This window comes from Pterocles gutturalis, unplaced genomic scaffold (genome assembly GCF_000699245.1).
Source record: "Pterocles gutturalis isolate BGI_N339 unplaced genomic scaffold, ASM69924v1 scaffold18681, whole genome shotgun sequence".
Classification (NCBI taxonomy): Eukaryota; Metazoa; Chordata; class Aves; order Pterocliformes; family Pteroclidae; genus Pterocles; species Pterocles gutturalis.
The window spans coordinates 1-21,060 of record NW_010103430.1 but is presented as its reverse complement, the minus strand read 5'-3'; the positions used below and the strand labels follow the sequence as shown (position 1 = coordinate 21,060).

At 41.9% G+C, this 21,060-nt stretch overlaps 2 protein-coding genes across 2 annotated transcripts in view; both read right to left on the bottom strand.

Moving 5' to 3' along the window:
• MYH11 (myosin, heavy chain 11, smooth muscle) overlaps positions 1 to 9,713 on the bottom strand; it is a 61,376-nt gene extending 51,663 nt beyond the window's left edge. Inside the window, 2 exon segments of the mRNA XM_010086722.1 lie at positions 2,922 to 3,280; positions 9,662 to 9,713. Of these exon segments, the coding sequence (XP_010085024.1) occupies positions 2,922 to 3,263 (342 nt within the window). The 5' untranslated portion in view covers positions 3,264 to 3,280; positions 9,662 to 9,713.
• Positions 9,714 to 15,786: 6,073 nt separating this feature from the next.
• Positions 15,787 to 20,636, bottom strand: FOPNL (FGFR1OP N-terminal like). The gene is made up of 4 exons (XM_010086723.1): positions 20,351 to 20,636; positions 19,079 to 19,163; positions 18,110 to 18,249; positions 15,787 to 15,863 (listed from the first exon to the last, which is right to left on the bottom strand). Exons 1-4 carry the CDS (start codon positions 20,634 to 20,636, stop codon positions 15,787 to 15,789), a joined length of 588 nt encoding a protein of 195 aa, XP_010085025.1.
• Between the last annotated feature and the right edge of the window lie 424 nt (positions 20,637 to 21,060).

The following is a 21,060-nucleotide window of genomic DNA, read 5'->3' as shown; positions in this document are numbered from 1 at the left end:
AGTAAATAAAATAATAAGAGAGGAAATTTCCCATTCAGGAAGTTATTTAGGCATCCCTTCCCTGAGATGTAGAGGCATTTGCCTGACTTGCCATGTGCAGGGCTGTTTGCGCACCCAGGCATGCAGTTACATAGCTCTGAAGAGCTCCCTTTGAGGCACAAGAAGCAGGCTGCTAAAAGCCTGAGCTGTATGCCCATTTCTAGCTGGACTGTGGCTGACACCTCCTCTCACCTCGGGAAAGTTGACCACAGCCTCTTGGTTTCACTGATTGTGGTTCTAGGTATCTGCTTTGCAAGGATTTGGGGAAAACCGATTGATGTAGGTGATGGTTTGAAGACAAGCGAGCTGGTTGGCTAAGCATGTGATTGAAAGGGGGGGGGTTGAAGCTCCCATGCTTGAAATAATTCTCCTTGGGGCATGGTCTGCACAGAGAGTGGGACCCACGGCCATAGCTCTCCCTAGAGGGTCTGGAGACAGAAGATGGTTTGAGGAATCTTAGGGATAGTGTCCAAAGGAGTGCTGAGCTTGTGTGTCCCTTGGACAGCCACTGCCGATGGGTATTTAAGAGAGACTGGCACAAATACATGTCTACATTGTAAAAATTTGGGCAGAAGAATCCCACCTCTGGTTCCAATATGCACATATGGCTTTATGTAATTAAGAGAACGCTTTGTACTGTTAGGTGACGGTGGAATTAGTCGTGCCTATGAGTACAAGCACAAGGATCGCTCAAATCCACTGAACTTGCATTGCTATTTGATTGATGTTTATATAATCCCTTTTGGTCTGATTGGTGTGTGGACAAGGCAGATTGGTTGTTCTGAGCAGTGTGAAACAGGAGTTAGTGACAACACACTTCTTGCCCTTCCTTCTTAATTATCTCTGATAAAGAAGAAGGCCAAGGTGCTTTGCCAGTGTGCAGTCATTCTGTCAATTTTTGCACCAAACCCTTTTATTTAATGAGATTTAATATAAGCTCCAGGGGCAGATTTTTTTTTAATATCTAGATTGCCTCTTTTCTTTAGCAGAATTGGGAATCCCCATTTGTATCAGTGACGCTCTAAACAGGAAAATGTTCAGGTCACGTTTTCTTTGTCTGTGTGGGACTGCAGGGAGGCAATGCAGGCATTGCATGGCACAGCTGGGAGATGGCTGTTCGCAGGTAGTTTTGCAAGTGGATGAGAACAGGACCTCAAATTCTGTATAGATGCATGCTATTTTTTTGTTTAAAAAGGTATCTAGTAGGGCAGCACTGTATAAGGCTGGACAGTTTTAAGCAGTTTTTGGTTACTGAAAATACTTGTAATACAAGTCAAAATAACTTCTTTATAACTGCTAATTTACCACTATCGTAGAATCTAGTCTATTGAAAAAGAAGACTTAATTTCAGATACACTTCCATTTATGTATCCATGAAAAATTCTGACTTCTAATTGCATTATCCACTTTCTGAAATTAATTTCCTCTTCCTGTAGAAAGTGAAAGTTCCACAAAAAACCCATAAAGTAAACATGTTGGGAATCCTGGAACATCTATGTAGAGTGCTGCTGAGAACAACAACAAAGAAATAAACCCCCCACATTTTATCCCACTATTCTTCTAGTAATTCTTTTTAGATCTTGCAACAATGCAGAACTCTTTCAGACAAATTCCATTTTAGTAATTATTGCTGCATGTTCTGATATAGTAGCACATAGGTATGTGCATCTGCAAACTTAAAATCCAATGAACTCCAGTACTGAAAAGATGGAAAGTGTAGCTTCTTTCAGGAATCTTGATGATGTGGATTTTAGTACATTCCTGAAGGAAAGATCTTGAGCTTGGCTCTTTTAAGTTATGCATAACAATTAAATGGTTCCTTTGTTGTACTATATATAACTATCTTACTTTCTGCTTCATTTCCTATTTTCCAATTTAGCATTCCTCATATTAATAATTAGAGCTCTACTCCTGCTTCTAAAACCTTGTTATTAAGTGCTGCACTTTTTTTCACTGATCAGTGGTCTGTCATACAAGTAAAATTTTCACAGATTGAAACTGTACATTATTTTTCTGCAGCACAGTGTAGGGATCCTCCGTGTAAATCAAAGACAACAGCTAAGTTCCATGGAAACTTTCTGAGCTTCCTTACTGTGCTGTTTGCTTACTGTTGATGCAGAAAGATTGCAGGGTTATTCATGTCAAAATACACTTGTGCTAATATACTTGTGTGGACTGGAAGACAGAATAATTTTAGCACTAATTCACATGAACATAGAAGATTATAATTTGTCCAGGCTTGCCTGATAGGTAAGCTGACCAACACGGAAAAAAAAAAAAAGGTTTTAGTGGATGCATGACTCTGGTTCAGTAACACACTGGAGCTTAGGGGTACTCTCACTTGAATTCCAGTGGATTTATTCATTTATTTGAACATACGGTTTTACTCAAGTACCCACCAAACCAAAGCTTGTCAGCTGCCTTTCAGTGGGAGTTTTGCCTGAGAAAAGACTGCATGATTTAGCTTTTCCGTATGTTCTTTTTGCAAGTTACTGGAAACTTGTTCATGTTTACATTTAAGTCATTCAGAAGTCCCTGTTGATTTATTCCTTTCTTTCAAAGCAATGGGACTGAAGGGTTGCTCAGCTATTGGACAGAACTTCCCAAGCCAACAATATCCTTGCAGAATTAGCAAGCTTTGGGGAAGAAACCTTCGTGTGTTTTAATTACGAAGCAATTATTAAAGAAGCAGGAGAGTAATGGGGACTAAAGTGAACGAAATATGTTTTTGGTTTGTGATGCCATTACTGAGGGTGAGTACTTGCATGGCAGCGCTACCTGCAAGGACTGCATCCCTGACAGCAGGTGGGATCCACCTCATTTGTGACGGGACACGCTAGCATGCAGTAGGAAATGCCGTGTGCGTGTTTGATTCTACTTACATAAATTAAACCTGAGAAGTATCTCTCCCTTAGATTGTGCAGCACTGAAGCTTCATTGAGGCAAGTCAGCTCGGCCATGTCCTCCACTTTGGAGAACTTTGGAGGGTTCATCTTCTGGATGTCATCCTTGCTCAGTGTCACTTTCTTTCCATTTTCTGACAGTTCAACTGTCACCTCATCCCCTTTCTCTTCCTTGATACTTGCTGCTTCAAATCCATGTTTCTCTGATGGCACCCAAACCAGTTTCTTCGCTGACCAGTCAGCCTGGGCAAGTGGGTTGTTAATGAAGTTTTTGTCCACAAAGAGGAATTTCTCATCATCACTGAGAGGTTTTTGAGCCATTTTGACTCAGTAGTCACCTGTTGAGGAAGCAAAATTTTCTGTTTTAAAGGGGGGCAAATGTGGAAACATTCCAGGCAAAGCACATTTGTCAAATCTGCCACGTGGTAGATCCAAAGCACTAAAGGTCCTGAGTCATATCTCACATTCCCATGCAGATACCTTTGGGTGCCAGCTTAGGTACCTCAGAGTATCCGTGTGTGGATCCCCCTTCCTTTGTTACTGTGTCTGAAATCACCTAGGTCAAAACCTTCATGGCACTAAAACAAATGAGGGCTCATTGCTTTATTTTGTTGATGTTGTACTGAAGATGAGAGAGAAAAGTAAGGCGTAACTAACATCTGTGCAATGAGACTGTCAGGACTGCACCAAGACTACCAGCTGAGCAGCGTCCTGCAGCCTCGTCTCCTGCCCATCACAAAATTAATTGAATTCAGATACCTAAAAAAATGTCCCATCACCCAAATACTATTGGGTGTATACTGAAATACCAGGGCAATAATGAAATAATTAGTAGAAGAACAGTTCCCAGGCTGTGTTCCAGGAAGGAGAGAAACGAACTTATCCTGCAAAGGACTATTTCCAGTCACTCTGATACTATTTCATTTGGGGAAGAGTAAGATTAAGAAAAGGTCTAAAGAAAAAATAGGAAAAAAAAAATCGGTACTGCTGGTGAAGTAATCTAGAACTATCCCCTTTCCATGGTTCAGACAATGGGAGCTGATCATTGATGAAGGGTAAATCTACCACATGAGAGAGAAGAAATAAAACAAGCCTAGAAATTGCATCAGCTATTAGATACCATGATGCTCAGATTGGAAGGATGATGAATCTGTGTCATGCAGTTGCACATGGATAACACAGGATCGTGCGGTCGCACTTGGAGAAAGCAGCCGGATGTATCTGCTCTGGAGGTGAGAGCAATGGGAGGGGTTTGGCTGCTTTGCACCGAGGTTGAGAGGGAGGAGGTAGATTTCCTGCTCTGGCCATTGGAGCTTGGGATGGAGCTGATCATGCTGGAGCTTTCAGACGTGTTCTGCTCGGTCTTATGGGACACACAGCTCTAAGTGAGGAAAGGAGTAAACAGAGGACTTGTGGTTTGCTACAGGGCAGGAAAAGAGTGGTGCTGATCAGGAAACCTGCCGTGCAACAGAGGAGAGAGGGGAGCTGGGGAGCAGCTCCAGGGGGAGCAGGGAAGAGTGTGTGCCCAAAAAAACTTCTCCGGGAGACAGAGGCTGTTTCATTTCCTTATTGAGAATGAATTTAATATTTACACCATGCAAACAAACATAAATTGTGAGGGAGTTTGGAGAACTGGATGCTAAAGATGTCAGCAATCAACCCCTAAGCAGAATGATATTTGCAAAGACCAAGCTCTACGGTATGTCTCCAAATGGACACCCTGTGCTCTGCGAGTATCAGAGATCAGCTTCCAAATACTTGTCTCTGAAGCCTTGCCACAGATTAATGGTTTTTTGCAAGGCCAGACTGGGTGAGAGGTGTGAGATAGAAGCATGGGTCACGCAGAAGGTGACACAAAGCTTAAAAACAAAACTGGGATTTTAGAGCTGCCTAGGAAGGTTAGATGAGACCCCACTGAAACTCAGTGCCCTAGCTTCTTCAACTCCCTGAAAAAAGAACAGCTTTTCTCTAAATGTGTTCATTCTAGAGCAACCACCCTTGCTTGGAAAACCTCAACAGCAAGATTCACCCAGGTCGTCCATGCTCACGCAATGTGTGTGGTGGTGGGGGTGAATGGAGGGAGACCCGGACAGCGGGGATCTGTGCGTGGTGGTGGGGGTGGATGGAGGGAGACCTGGACAGCAGGGATCTGTGCGTGGTGGTGGGGGTGAATGGAGGGAGACCCGGACAGCTGGGATCTGTGCATGGCTGCTGGCCCGCACCCGGTCGAGGCTCTGCGAGGGAGCTCTGTGGGATGTGGCCCTTTGCTCGCTCCCAGGGGATTCTTGGAAGAGAGCTGCAAGAGGAAACTATTTGACCTCTGTGTGCATTAAGGCAGAAAATGTTCCCTCGTTGCCAAGAGGGCTGGTGGAGCTGCACAGTTCCAATAATGGAGATGGTATTCTCTCCAGCTGAGCTTTCCAGCTGGCGGTCGCAGGGCGAAGCCAGCCGGACAGGGACGGCCGGGAGCACTCGGCTGCAGCAGCACATGGCTCTGGGAGTGGCAGAGGACTGTCATGGCCTCTCTCCTCCCGCTGCGGTAGTGATGGGCAAGGCGTGTTCTCCACCCCACTGCCCCAGCCCCAGGAGCAACCCCTGCGGCAGCGGAGCGGGAGGATTTCAGTCGGTCTTACGCCCAGAAGACAGAGCTGTATGGTCAGCCTGAAACAGGAGAAGGGTTGGATTGTGCTGCCCGTGGCTGTGCCAAGTGACAGCACATTCAGATCAATAGGAATTTGGTGTCTGAGTTTCACAGGGGCGAATCCTGGAGGCTGCCCACACACAATGATGGTGGAAATCAAACTGCCAAATCATCCTGACCATCCACTTCAAAACCCAACCGAAGCTAAAACTGTTGGCCTGCTACAAAGCACGTCACCTGTGGGACAACCCAAAGGTTCTTTGCTGTTTTGTTGCCCAAGGACCAAGGGAAAGTTCCCTTCCTTGTTGCGTGCTAAGTCAAAAACATCTTCCCCAGATTACAGCATGAAACAGAGCTGCTCTATCTGTATTCTACCACGTTCTCCTACTTCGTCCTGCATGTAAAGCTCTCTGCACCTTGTCCCTAGATGTATGCACTATGTTTGACTGGTTTAAACATGATAAGAACAGAACTCCTACAAGCCATAGGGAACAGACAGTCTGAGCTGCATCTCCTAGCTCCTCTGAAATACAGTGAGGAGAAAGCATGGATTTGTGTAAAGAGAACTTTTAATGACTGATCCTCTGGAATCTGAGGATAAAGTTCGAGTAGCAGCTGAGTGCCACCTTAGTAAAAAAGCAAATGCAGTTATGAAGTGTGGATTAATGAATATTAATAGCTTGATACATTAATGAATATTAATTAATGTGTATTAATATTAAAGGCAGTTTAATGAATGGAAGGGGTAGAGTACAAGCTCCGCAAACTCAACTAGGTTTGTCCTAGTGGGGTGCTGTGCACTGAACTAATGAGCTGCTGAAGCTTTCTGATTAATAGTTGTCAGTAAAACTGTTGGTCTGTCTCTGATTGAGACTGAAGTGCACTGCTCCAGTATATGACTGACAGTGGGGAAATGGGCCAAGGGGAAAAAGTCATTACTGCCTATTGAGAACGTTCCCTGAGAAGCCAAAATTTACCCCTTAAGCCGGTTCCTGGGTTTCATCTATTGGGCTGGCTGAGAGAAACAGAGACCAATATCTTATCTGTCCAAGGGGCAGTTAGAGGTTCTCATGCATTTTTTCAGGTAGATGACAGCCCAAATCATGTAAAAGAGTAAATATATACACCTGGAGGTGAGCTATCCAAAGGAAGGGAGGAGGAAAAGGGAGGAAAAGCAATCACAAAAATACTACTGATAAGAAGTTTATTGCCTTAGAAATGTGCCAAATTATGCCAGACTGAATCCATCTGTTATACTTGTCTAAACCCCAAATGTGCACGTACACATGGGCACACATACTTGCACAGTTTACTTTCTATTCCTCTTTCTGCTGTCCCCCAGCAGATATATCTGGCTGATCTTCACTGTCTTTTCCCTTATCATATCAGAGACAGAAGTTGAATGCTGTCTTTACAGTCAGTTTATCATGAGTATATTATTCTAAGGACAAAGGACAAATATCTCCAGGAAGTGCACTTTAATTAAAGGTTATTGGCCAAGCAGAATTGCCTCCTGGGTCAGAGCCTAGAGGAACTGCTTTTCTCCTAATGAGACGATAAAGGACAATTCTCCCTTCCTCTGCAGGATGTGCATGTCAGTATAAAAGCTTATCACAGCCATCCAGGGAATAATTATTAGAATAGAGGAACATATAACCAAGTATGTGAATTATTTTCAGAAACCAAGTCCTGCTCTCGTAAGTGGTTTCTGATGGAGGAGTGTAGCAGTAACCTGCTGCTTGACTCAAACTGCATTTCTTGGGCTACAGTGGTTCTTGACGAAGTTCTTTCCAGGTTGCTTATCTTTTACTTTTCCACTACTTAACTGAATTACCCAGCTGAGCATTGCCTAAAAAAAAAGAAGATAAATTGCACCTCACTAGAGGTGAGTCCTAATCTTGTGATCTTCGTTCGGAAACTGGTTCCCCAGCACAGGTGGCTTTGTCACAAGCACTGCTACCAATCCCTCCTGGCCTTCCACATCTCCTGGCTTGTCATCGGGACCACCCCTCAAATGCTTACTGTCATCACGGACATTTTCATCTGAACATGGAGGTCTCATCAGTACTAGTTTGTGGTTGCTCAATCATGGAAGAGGGAAAGTCCATATTTTAAGAGAGAACATATTCAGTAATTTCACAGGGCTGGGGTGGTTGGTGGTGTTGTGGTGGTGGGTTGTTTGTGGTTTGTGTTTTTTTGTTTTTTTTTTTTAATGCCTTCTCCATGTCCTTTAATCATATTGTCTGTAAGTGCCTTGGTCTCCTATCAGGTCTTCTCACCTCTGTTAGTGCAAGTTACTACATAACTCTGATTAAACACTTGATAGCCCTTTTAATACTCCAGAGAAATTGGCCGAGGTTGTTATTTGTGTTATAAACTGTAAAAATTAGAAAAGAAGGAAAAAAGAATTCACTTGCATCTTGGGGGGTGGATTCCCTTCATCTGGAAAATACCAGCTGTTTCAAATACCCCCAAATGTCATTCTACTAAGTAAATCAGGTTCTGCATGTTCATTAGAATTCATAAATAATCCATATTTTAACTGGACTTTGCACAAGTTGGAAAGCTATCGCTAGGTCTTGGCTTCTTCTAAAATTAACATAAAAGCAAAGCCAACAGATTTGCAACTAATAAGTCTCAGTGAATTATAAAGAGTCGGGATCCTCCGCATACATCCGTGCATGCTACCATATATGGCCATGTTCTCAATACTAGCTCTTCCACAAAAATGTAATGATAACAAATTCAAAACAAATACCTTTTAGGGACTAGCGTGTCAATTGCAAATGAGATAATAAAAATCATTGTTTACATGTAAGCGAACACAGCCAGAGAAGTATCATGCACTAAACTAAAGTGACTATTTAATCAAGGGCTTTGCTCTCGGGGGGTTCATCGTTTTAGCCCCTGTGTTCGTGGCTGGAGGGAGCTGTGAGCTCGGGGAGCTCAGGAAGCCAGGCTGTGCGCAGCGGTGTGTTGCGAACTGCAGAGCTTGGAGTGGCAGAGAAGGTGGGCTTGTTTTTAAACAAGTGCATTTTAGAAAAGATTTTATTGAGACGTATGTATTAGATAATGGCAAGCCTTCTGCTTTCCCTTATATTTAAAATATCTCCTATTGCTTCTTAATTATGCATACACACACCTCAAAGACATATCAACATTTATATATGTGTACATACACACATACAGGTCTATATCTATAGAGTGTGTGTGTGAAGGAAGCCAGCGGAGTGCTGGGCTGGCAGGGAAGCTGCTTTCTGTGCTGCCATCTACTGTCGTCTTTATTTGCTCACGGTATTTTGTTAAAGTTAGAAGTTTGTTGCTTTTATTTTCCCTTTAAAAAAGCCATGTCATATTTGAAATTACTCAAATTAATGTAGTTCAGTGAATTATCAGATTAGTTTTGCTTAAATTTTATTCCCAGCATATTAAAAACCTACATCTGTAATGCCAAGGCATTTTTGTAAAAATGTGTCCATATTTTCTAATTTTTAAGCATTTTTCCTGTTTAAAGAACAAGCAACTGCCAAACTAATTATTTTATTTGGTTATCCTTTCTTTAAACAGCACGGGAAGTGCACTAAGTTCCTTTATTAGCATGGAAAAAGTAGAAATACTTAAAGAAAATCAGCACCTCAGGCTACCAGGCTCCTTTACAGAATGCAGCTGTGATGGTTAGCTGCAGCGGGCACCTGCCACCATCCAGCGGTGCACAGCACCTCCTGGGCTGCGCTGCCACAGGCGGGGAGCACAACTTGTGCTCTCCAGCCAGCATCTTTAAGGCTCGATTTGGCTAGAGAAGTGTTAGAAGTGACTAAGGAACAAGCTAGAACACCTGTGCATGCTTTCAAACGTGCATGGCCTCTAGTGCATCTTAAATAGAATCCATCCAGTAATACACACATCAGGACAAGCCGTCCGAGCGTGTCTGATAGGTCTGTGCTTGTTTCTAATTCGTGTGCTACCTGCAGGTTAATTCACTCAATGTGTTTGCGAAGCAGCATACAGTTAGCTTGCCATCCCAATGCCAGCCCCCAGCCCCGTCCCCAGCAGGGATCCCCGGCCCTGTGGTACTCACAGGTGTCCAATTATGGGAGCAGAGAGTGAATTGGAGAGTCGGGAACCTGTACAGCCACCAGCCGGGACGGTCTCCTTTGCAGCCTCCCTATATAGAGGAGGAGAATCTTGTCAATGGGGAGGGGCCCTGGAAACCACGTCCTGCTGGAAAATCCTCTTGGTACCTGGGTTAGAAAAAACAGCCTGTGCCAAGGACCTCATTCCCAGCAGGGCCTAACCCCGGCCTGCTGCCCCTGCCCCAAGCTGCCCCGTAGGGAAGGGGGCTCGTTCTGGCTTTCCGAAAGGCGTGACAGGGCTGCCCCTCACTGTCAGTGGGTGCCCCTGGCTCACAGCTTGGGAGGTTTTGCTTTTTACTAGGGTGAAACTGTTTGGCCATGCAAATGGCCCTTTAACTCCTTCCTGTCTCGGCAGCATCCTCGCCCCTCGCAGCCCCCTGCCCAGGACAAGGACAAAGGGCCAGTGGCCGCTCCTGCTTGGCACCAGGGGTTCCCACCCACCATCAGTGTGTTTTCTTGGCGCTGAGACAAGTCCCTGAGTTCAGGGGTTGCCTGGGAGAGGAGGGTTATTCCTAACGCAGCAGGGATGCGTGGGTGGAAGCTGCTCTGGGTCTCGGTGTGTTTATGTGACATCTGGGGCTGGTTTAAGCCTCCTTTGCCCCCGGGGACCAGGAGGGATGTTTCCCACCTCCCCAGCGGATTTGATGAACTTTCTTTTATAATTGGGTGCACAGCTCGGTTCCTGAGAAAGGGCTGTAAATACTTTTTTAATATATAAGAAATACCTCCCTCTGTCTATAAAAGGAATAAAAGTGACAAATAGCTGAGGGGGAGCTGTCCCTGGGATGCGGTGGAAAGAAGAGGCGGCAGGCACCGGGCGCTGTGGGGGAAAGGAGGACAGGGCGCTGGGAGCCAGACCCACAGGGGTGCGGGGATGATCTGGTCCTTGTCAAACCTCCCTCACACCCCCCAAACCTCCAGTCGCCAGCTGTCCCCCCTCCTTCCCCTGCTAGTAGCCAACAGCCTTGTGCAGTAAGACCTGTGGATGGAGACATCCCAAAAAGGGAAAGCTAGGATCCTCGAGGAATTCCCATCAACGTGCCAAATACAAAATACCGAAACAACCCCCTCTCAGCAACAGACTAAATATGGTGTATACCCAAAGGATCGGAGCATGGTCCTGGGTGAAATAATTTCTCTTGACATCAACAGCCGTGTCTTCTCTGGAAAATAAAGGCTCCTGGAAAAGATGGATGAGGTTCACATTGGCCTCGGCATCCTAAAAAAATACCTATGAAGGGAGGCTGGGCTGAAAACCTCTGCTGTCACTTGGTCAAGGTACCAGTGCTTGCAGGTGTGACAGACCTGTAGACCCTTCTTCTAGCTCTGGCTGGCAGTGAAGAGATTTGGGTAAACAGGAGAGAGGGAAAGAGCATGGGGGTTTCTTCCCTGCAACTTTTCATAAACGTTTGGTATGGACTCATCTTCAGGCCTCAGCTGGAGAAGACCAGATTTGCCGACACAGTCGCACAGTCCCAGCCTGTCCTCCCAGATGGCAGGTTGGTGCCCACTGGGGTGCAGGGCGGCCATGCAAAGCCCTCCCAGGACCTGAAAGGCAGCAGTGTCATATCAGACTCGTGCAGGTGTGACTGTGTTGGAGCAAAGCCAAGGGAAATGATCGCCAGGACATAAATCCAAGAAACTTGCCCTTGTTAGCAGGAAGTCCCTCACAGAGTAGGTCACCCTATTTTTTTGCAGTTTCTCAGTTGCAAACTTAGCTTTTAAATAGGAATATAATGAATATAAAATAATGAAATGCAAGGGGATCCTCTGAAAAGTATTATCATTTTCGCATTCATCAAAGTTATCCTAAGAAGTTCCTTTTAAACCCATGCAGCTGTTTCACAAAACCAGACACATTTTAATAGTAGCTTAAAAAGGAGTGGAAATTATTCTGGCTGGTTTGCAAACCGCTGCATGTGCACAGGCAGGCTGGCTGCCCGAGCGGTGTGTTTAACAGAGGCCGCGGTGGAGGGTGATATATGATGTGACGTTAAACGGAGCTGGAAAATCTAAAAAGTATTACTGCTGGGGCTGAAGCACTTTCCAGCCATGTGGGGTAGGAACTAATAAGTGTAAGCATGGCTCCCAACCTTCACTTAAAAGTTAATGTAAAAATATACTAATATAATAGCCTGGTTGGACTTCCCTAAACGTTGTGGTATTTTTTTAAACCGAAGTTGCCTCAAAATGAAAGCTGTGTATTCCCAGTGGACAATGCCTTTGTGACAACAAATAAGCTTTATTTATTCCCCCTGATTTATTTGTTTAATTACTTTCCTAGAAAAAATAATGTATTGAGCAGCCTGCCCTTAAAATATCTCCCTGCTCAATTTGCACTGTAAATATTGCACTTGGAAGAAAATAGAGGGCTCAGGAAGGAAAGAAATGAACTTTCAGCTGCCTTACCACGGTGTAACTGGAATACAAGTGAGGGGAAAAAAGAAGAGCATGGATGGTGATGTTAGTCTGTTAAATACAAATGTCAGGTGAGCAATTTTTTTAATCTAAAAATGTTTTTACCCAAAGTTTCCCAACCATGTTTCTCTCAGCTGACAGCCATAGTTGGCACTGACCAGGTACCGGTGGGTTACCACCTGGGCTGAGCTGCGCTCGGGCAACAGGAGGGACGGCCTGCGCCCAATGTAGGACAATTAATCACGAGAGTACTCTGACGAGGTAAAATAGTCACCAACTGCTTCACGTTAAGCTTTGTGCTTAATGCTGGCTGCAGGTCAAGTGAAGTATGTGAAGCATACCCTTCCAAATGAGCTGGACACCAGCTGCTACTGAAAGGGTGTCTTTGCAAGCATGAACAAATATTTTGGGGTTTCTTTTCCTAGACATAATCACCCAATGATAATCAGTCCTCCGGAAAACTGATCAACTGACACCGAGATTCAGCTTGTTACAACGGGCGCTCAGGAAGGAAAGCGTAACCAGCTCTCTGGAACGTGTTGATAAAGCTTAGAAAAAAAATTCCCCTGTGCATGACAGAAACTAATACCTCTGAAGCAGAGTCTATAAACATAGTTTCCTCTGATTCTGGGGGAGAGCAAAAATTTGGTTTGAAAGGTTTTTGGTTTTTTTTTAAAGACTTTGTGAGTTAAGTTCTTCCAAAGTGCTTTCCAAATCTGATATCCACACCAAACGGCACTGGCTCCTTGTCACCTTCACTTGTGATACCATGCTTAGACAAAGAACAGCCTCTTTTAAGGTAATTCCCTCCACAACAGTCTCGGTTACAGCGTTCTATCTCCAATAAAATTCAGAAATGCATTTTGCTCATTAAAACTCCCAAACTTCTACGTGCTCTTTTTTTTTTTTTCTTGATTTTTTGACATCGGTAGAAAGAGTAAGGGCAGTTAATGAAAGACATCAGTCTGTAATTAAGGTAGATGGAGCTGCTTAAATTATTTGAGAAAGTAATCCTTGTGCATGCTCACCTAGGTGGCAATTTTGTCAAAAAACTGAACCTGTGACTCTAGGATTGTGAATTATTTTCATCTACATCCTTACCTTGCTTACCTTAAACTTTTAAGGAATGATTTTTTGGAAAGTGCAGCCGTGTTGTAGAGGCTTTGCAATTCCTTTTCATCCATTAACAAGTAAGGCAGCCTGACATTCACAGGACTCGCTACATGTCTGCAGCTTGCAAGATGCTCTCGTATTTCACGTACTGTCAGGATAAATGCTAGACCATTAATAATGTTCCATAGACATATTTCAAAGCTTTGTTGTACAAATAAATAGCACGTTTATTTTCATTTGCTTGTACAATGACTATACTTTGAAACAAGAGATTGCTCCAAAACCACAGATCTGTACCGGGAGGGTACTGGAAAATTAGATGAAATGTATCTTGCACTGAGAGCAAACAGGCCAGTGCCCACCCACCGTCCCAGTGCAGGATCCCGACAATAGGCTGAAGTTGCAATCCCCAAGGAAATAGTCTCAAGATTTCCTGTCTTAAATGAATTTCTTCTCTGATTTCAGGTGCACACCTTTACACCAAAGCTCAGTGAAGTACACCCCTGTAACCGCCTCCGCTTTCATGGCTGGGGAGACCACGAGCCGGCTGAGCTGTGTGCTTGGGAAGGGGCAAGTACCAAACATCCCTTTGCCTTCTTCAACCAGAACAAAAAATTGTATTTAATTTCTACCACTAAAACTCAATTTCTCAGGGGGCTCCGTGGCACCTGGGCAGCTTCTGTATGATCTATGGTGGGACAGAAAGCAGACGCAATGGCTTTGGTTACACGGGAAGATTTGCACAGCGTAGAGGGTTAGAGCTTCTGTGTTTCCCAGAGGCTTTTTCCTTGCCCTTTAAAATACAATTCAGATTCCAAATATAAACAATTTGACCCACTGGGTTACAGAGACACAGGGGTCTAGCATTTAACTTCTGGAAAACCAAAGGTAAAAATTCGGGGATGTCTGTGGCCAGAGCAATCATATCTGCATTGTTCAAAAGTTAATTTTTGCAACTTTCCATAGAGGTGCTTTCAGCTCATTACAAAATGAAGGTAATTTGCAAATAACAGCTTAGAAAACCATTTTTCTACTGTATTTTTAGACAGAGACACTGAGAGATCAGTGGTTGTGAATATTTGCATTAATGTGGCAGGGAAGAAGAGCCCAGTAACAGGCAGAATCCCTGGGTGGTAGGTTTTACCCCAGACGGCTCTTTAGCCAAGCAGCTGAACCTGCCAATGGAGTTAGCACAGAGCAAACAGTGAGCGTGTACAGAGATAAATCTGTTTGCTTGACCCCATGGTCAATTATAATTGACGCAAAGCTACAAAAGACTTGAAGATGGATGTGATTGAAGTATATTTGTCCTTCCCTCCTGGAAGCAGTCCTGTGATACCTATAAATCAGCACATGGGAAGCTGGCAGCGTTGCCAGTCACACGAAGGGGATGAGCTCACTGCTAAGACTTCAAATGGATAAATGCAGCTTCTCCTTTCAACCCACAACTGTTCTCTGCAATTTCACATTACGGTGGAGGCTAGGCTGCTCATCAAAATAAAAAAAATACCTGTAATGCTAACTGGGTCAAATCAAGATTAAGGCAAAACTTTGCAGTCTGTACAACTTAGGGTCCTTTCACTTAAATTCACAAACTGCATGTTCTCTTCCTCTTTTTTCCGCACTTACAGTACCATTTATCCAACAATTAAGGATACAACCCTAAAAATTTATTTACACAAAACTCCTCAGTAGTGGAAACATTAACATTATATATTTTGTTAAAATGAGTAGTAAAAGAGATAACCTGTTATTTTTTTTATGTACCCCTGTAAATTTGGCTTTTAAAATAATTACAATTTCAAAATGTGTAAATACCTCAGCTAAAAAAAAGTTATGGGAATCAGTAATCTATAAACTGTATTTTTAGCTTTGCTTGACTTTGAGTTTCATGTCGTTTGGGAAAAAAACAGAAGTTCCTCTCCCTCCCATATACTGAGTGTTACACCGTACAATTTATAGCAACTCCAGATGGAAAAGACTTACCCTCGTCTGTTTGTTGGCATGAAGATAAATATAGCCCTCATTTCCGGAGAATTAAAAACAACTATTCCTCTAAAGCACTTAAATTTTCTATTCAAATTTTTTTTCCCATACTTATCTGAAAGTAGCAGCTTCTGCTTTTAAAGAGAATGATTAAAATACTTAGTTGGAATGCTTTCAAAATACCACACAGAATAAAAGTGAAAAATTTTATTCAGAAACACGGGAAAGACACACAAAGACATAAAACAATAAGCAAAGTGCAGAAATGATAAGTTATCTGATAAATTTTTATAAAGTAAAACCAGTAATTTTAGGCCCAATCCTAGACATGGGCTTCACTGCTCTGACTTCATATACAGCTTTTCCTCTGTCAGCACTGGAGGAATCAGGCCTTTGCTCCTTGACAATACGTACAACCCCATTATCCTGTCTCATGGGTAGATCTAAAAGCTGAAATGGTCCCACTGGACATAGTGGGGAGATCTATGGAAAGAAGAATTTCCTAAATCAGCTCCTAAAGAACTTTACATGAGAAATCAGCATATGGAAGACTTCATCTGTTTATACTTTGTAAAACAAGGGGCTCTTCGATGCTCGTGCCAGCCATCCTTCCTGGTTCTGGAATTCTATCTGAAAATGAAACACAGACATAAATATTCTCACACATCTGGTGACCCAAAGGTCTAAGTGTTATTTTCTACTATTATCAGCTTTGATACAGAATATCATCATAGGAAGCTCAGGCAATTTTACAAATATATTTTTTTCATGCAACTGTATGAGATAAGAGCTTTGCATTTACTAAAGACTAGATTTTGGGCAACTTCAACTCAGCTATAGTGAACGAACTAACAAACAGGAGATTCCACATATTTTATCAGGATTCCCAGTCTGTATACCAGTTTTTTGGAATATCCATTCAACTAAATAAGCAAGATAATTTCTAATATAAAAAGCAAGTTAGATGTTAAATATGAGACTTGGAGGGTTGAGTTTATGAATAGATTTTATTACCTTAATATGCAGTCTCATTAAAATAGCTAGATAATTAGTATTTTAAATCCATTGCCTTTAAGTCTCCACTGACGTACTCCAAACACAGAAAGTAATTTCAGACTATAGTTACTTAAAGGTTAAAAGCCTTAAAGCTATTAAATTTTTGTTTAGTTCAAAAAGCAATGTGGTGTCATGTCTTATGATTAATCCTCAGTTTTGTAACTAACTCTGAACAATTAAATCCCCATGTGAAATTATATTGGAGTCAAGAGGGCAAGGTGACCCTGCACAGAGTTAATTTCAGAACTGAGGTAGAAAGTTATACTATTAAAAACAAGTATACACTTCTTCTATACACTGAATTTGTTTTCAAAAAAATTGAGAAATTCCTAATGGGAATAATTACTTTCTAACAAAGAGATCATTCATAGCAGTTTTGGTATCGAAACTTTATTTCTTCAGCCCCCCCTTCTGGCAGAAGGGAAACAGCATTGTCTCAATTAATTAAGTGTAAAGGTGTTTAGTACTTCTCTCACACTTTTTAGATGTCAATAATATCTCAGGCCTCATATTTTTCAAATGTTTAGATACAAATAAATAGTTGATAGTACTAACACAGTAGTACTAAATTCTCATAGCAGAAAGTGAAGTAATACGCCAAGCAGACACTGAAGGAAAAAACTGGACCAATGATCCCTTTGATTCTGTAGCTTAGGCAGTATTACTTGTAACCTGTCAAAAAGCAGACCAGAAAGGGAAAATAAGATTTAGTAGTGTTCTACCACAGAGCAATGAGCTCGGAGCTTAAGCTTCTGCAGTCAATGGGATGTGAATTATGTCCTCGGAAAAGGTTTATGCCCATATACAAATTTGACAGCTAAAGAGTTAAGAACTTTCTAGAGAAATTAGGCAAATTACAACAGAAGAGAAACAAAGATACACCCACTATTTAACATACTTCTACTGAGAATTTAGGTTAAATTCTTGTATTAAATTGCCAATGTAATAAGACTGTCTCTAACAGACGCATTCCAGATTTGTAACACTATAAGGGAGGACAATTTGTCCAGTTTAACTTTTAGGAAAATGGTAAAGCAATTTGGTGGATGACCTTCCCAATACTGAGAACTGGGATATTAGTGTAACTGCAGAGCAGTAAATCTCGGTTTCTAAAAGCAGCTGTCCAATTTAAATGAGTTTTCAGTTTTTAACAATCCAAAAGCCTCAAGAGAATAAAGCTAAACAATTAAGTTTCTTCTCCTTCCCTCTAGTAAGTAAGAAGTGGCTACAGCTATCACAAGGTAACAGCAGCTTCACAGTACCTTGCACTGTTGAGAAATTTATTGATTTTATTTATCAAATTTGGCTGTCTGCAATATTTAAAAATGTCTGCTTTATAAATAAAATATATTCCCACGTAAGAGAGAAAATTTTACTACTGACACATTTGAAGGCCAGTCAAGCACTTCTGAGAGAAACTGGATTTGTATGCCATATATCCTGTCCTATTAGCATACCAGCAGAGAGAAGCAGGCCTAAGAGTTGGTGTAAATTGGTCACTTATTTAAACAAGGCACATATATGGGTTGTTTTAGAAATCATGGGTGGGTCCTTCTTGAGTTGGCTATAGTAGGACCTTTCTTAAATGAATACATGAAACAATATGGTCAGGCCACACAACTTAATGGTATTTTTGAAGTATGAACACTGTTCTGCTGAAGAATTTTTCTTGCAAAAGAGGTGTCAGTTCAAAGCATTCCTTGCAGAGAGAAGGAGGTACACTGTGTCCATCTGCATGTTTACGTTATAAGCATATCTATCATATAGAAAATCTAGTCACAAATAAAACTTTGCAAAAAAGATCCCATATCCACACCCACCTTTTGGATTTCTCTCAGTAGGTGGTTTGACAAGGTTTTGCTTTGGATAATTCAGCAAAGACACTTTTGGAAGGGTATTCTGGGTACTTTCTTCCTTACCACCATGTAAGAAATGAGAAATAATTCCATACAACAAAGGTCTGCTTAAGAGAGAAATAACAAAAGCAGTCTATGAAGTCTATAAAATACTGAGCATTAAAAAACCACCCTTCCTCAGAACTTCTTCGACCTTAATGTTTACTTCTAGAATATGTACCGATGTCTTCAATTATTTAAAACACATTATGCCAAGTGTCATACAAATAAGCACAGACCTAAGCCCACCCTGAACACCAGCACCCTCCTAAAAAGCTTGCACTAAAAGACGCTCCCAACTAAGCTCCAGATCCCCTGTAGGTGAAGAACGGAGCACGCCTAGCACAAGAATACAGATCCACATTCTCACTTGTGCAGTAGGAAGGATCAGACTTTGGCAGGCTGTAGCCCAGTCTGCCACTGCACATCCCAAACTTGCTTCTTCCTAAGCACCTGACAGATTCTGACAGCACAAGCTACAGAGAATGCTAAGTGTATTTAAACCTGCTCCAGTACCCTAGCTCATTAATGCAGTTGTAAATTTATATCTAATCTCAGAGTACAATAATCTTTTTATTGCTCTACAAAGCAACTCATTGATATGCAAAGAGCATATCTGTTTTCTGCTTCTGACTGTAGGGAAGATTGTACTGGTATGAGACGTGTTTTGGTCTGCAGGTACGCTATCTGGAGAACACTATGGAGTTGGTAGAAATAAATGTTTGAAAATGGCCCCACGTTTGACTTTGTGAATTTGCATCCAGTGTGTTAGAGCAGGCATGTGGTCTAGTCACATTTCAGTTGGTGAGAACATTTATATGTGACTTACAGTAACACTAAAGATAAAATATATACAGAACAGGATATACTGTGCATTCCGAAATCACTACTTACACTGATTTTCCACTTGCGTTTTCGACTATGTTCAGCTCTTTGGCAAGAAACTGTCTATCCAAGGGCACTTCAGGCTGGCCAGATTCTGGAAAAGAGATTTCCCCAAAATTCTTAAGACTGTTAAGAAAAACATCACCAGTTAACTTTTAAAGACTGCTCAGGAGACTTCAAAAGAGAGTGAGAGCACGCATCTCCCTTTTAGACTATTCATATCTAACAGTATATTTTAATTCCACAGAACTCCTTTAAACATTATTGTTTCATATTCATATGATTTATAATAGCATATTACAAATTTGTCTTCAATCTAAAGGAATCTAAAAAAAAAACTAAAGAAGTCTTACAGTATAAATTAATCAGGCAGACCACTCTTTCTCTAAAGAAGTACTTTTATCAAACAGGTTCCATACATTAACTGCTATACAGACTGTCTGTGTTCCCTCTTCTCGAGATGAACCTTTGTGCCTGTAATTTTAAGAATGAAATCTATCAAATTATTAAATAGCCAATGTAATTACTGTGTCTAAGCACAGCTACAGAACTTCAAATTTCAAATGCAAGTTAGCAATAGCTGCAAAAGTAAGTGTGTGCTGTACAATATAAATTACATCTACCATTTAGATGTTGTTGTCTAAACAGCTCTCAAATACTGGTATTTTAGCACAGCCAGTAATAGTAATGCTTAACTGCAGTTGTTAAAAAAAAATTACCTTCTTTGTATTATTTATTGTCATTTAAGCTGAGGACATTAACATTTTTGATACAGCTTATATGCATGAATTGTCAGAATTGCTGTAATTCAGACTATCAACTACCTAATGTACCTATTACTTTACTTTAAATTACTCCTTAAATAATTTTTTCATTTGTAGAATTTCTGTTTTTTAATTTTGCCCAAATGCCAATGAGATAAAAATGTGATATATGCTTTAGAAGTATTGTTGGCCATTTTCCAAAACAAAAGCAGATGCTTCAATAAAGGTATTTTGATTTTGCAGGCTGCTAGCAAGTTTTCTTGCTCTTGCATCAACTGCTCTGTCAAAACATTTACCTTTAAAAGGAGCAAGTTTTCTTGCAAACTAATGGTATCGTTCAGCTTAATGCTGCAAGTAAAGCTGCAGAGACAGTGTTTGTATCTTATTTATTTCCAAGGGAAGACAAGATTGTGCAGCTCGGTACCACGTAGTAATTTCATAGCATCAATGGAATTACTCAACCAAAGAGTAAATGTCTATTAATACAGCGATGACAAGAAAAAATCAGCCCTGATACCTGAAGTTAGAACAGATGCTGTGTATTTGTATTTGTTATATTCCAGGTATTCACGAATCAGTTCGTTGATTAAGAGATTTTCATGGGACAGTGGCGGCCGTGGTTCACTTTGGTCATCCAGCGCGTTGAAAACTTCAGCTCTGATCCTGGCTTTTATTTGTCCAAGAGCACCTCTCTTCTCCAGGGTGTCCTTTAGAACTATTACCATAAAGAGATCTGTTAATATAAAGCCAAACGCATTCACGCAGCATTTACCATCCACAATACAAACATCATTCTGGCACATGCGGTGAAATAAAGATAAGATATCCGCACCTGTGCATACGCCGGTAGGTAAAAACACTCGGAACGTTACAAATAAAAATTAAGCCTTAAAAGAAGTAATTTTATTATTTTTTTTTAGTAGTAAACGTAGAATCATAGAATGGTCTGGGTTGGAAAGGCCCTTAAAGATCATCCAGTTCCACCCCCCCCCTCCACTAGCCCAGGGTGCTCAAAGCCCCATCCAGGTAGGTTCTATCAGTTTCAGAAGCGGGTTGTTACTGGACCAAAGGGTTTTTAATGAGTGAAAACCAGACCCGGACAAGTGACGGGGGCAGCGCCTGTGCGGGGGCTGCGGGAAGCTCCCGACGGGCGCTGTGCGGAGCCCCATCGGCGCCGGGACGAGACCCAACCGGCTGCCGGCTATACGGGAAAGGCCAGCTGCTGTC

Excerpts from the sequence above, each read along its gene's own strand:
- FOPNL (XM_010086723.1), bottom strand. The coding sequence starts at position 20,636 with ATGTGCCAGAATGATGTTTGTATTGTGGATGGTAAATGCTGCGTGAAT. Across the intron at positions 18,250-19,078 it reads AACGCAAGTGGAAAATCAGT|ACCTTTGTTGTATGGAATTA; the intron begins GTAAGTAGTGAT and ends TCTCTTAAGCAG. Across the intron at positions 15,864-18,109 it reads TACTGAGAGAAATCCAAAAG|ATAGAATTCCAGAACCAGGA; the intron begins GTGGGTGTGGAT and ends TTTCATTTTCAG.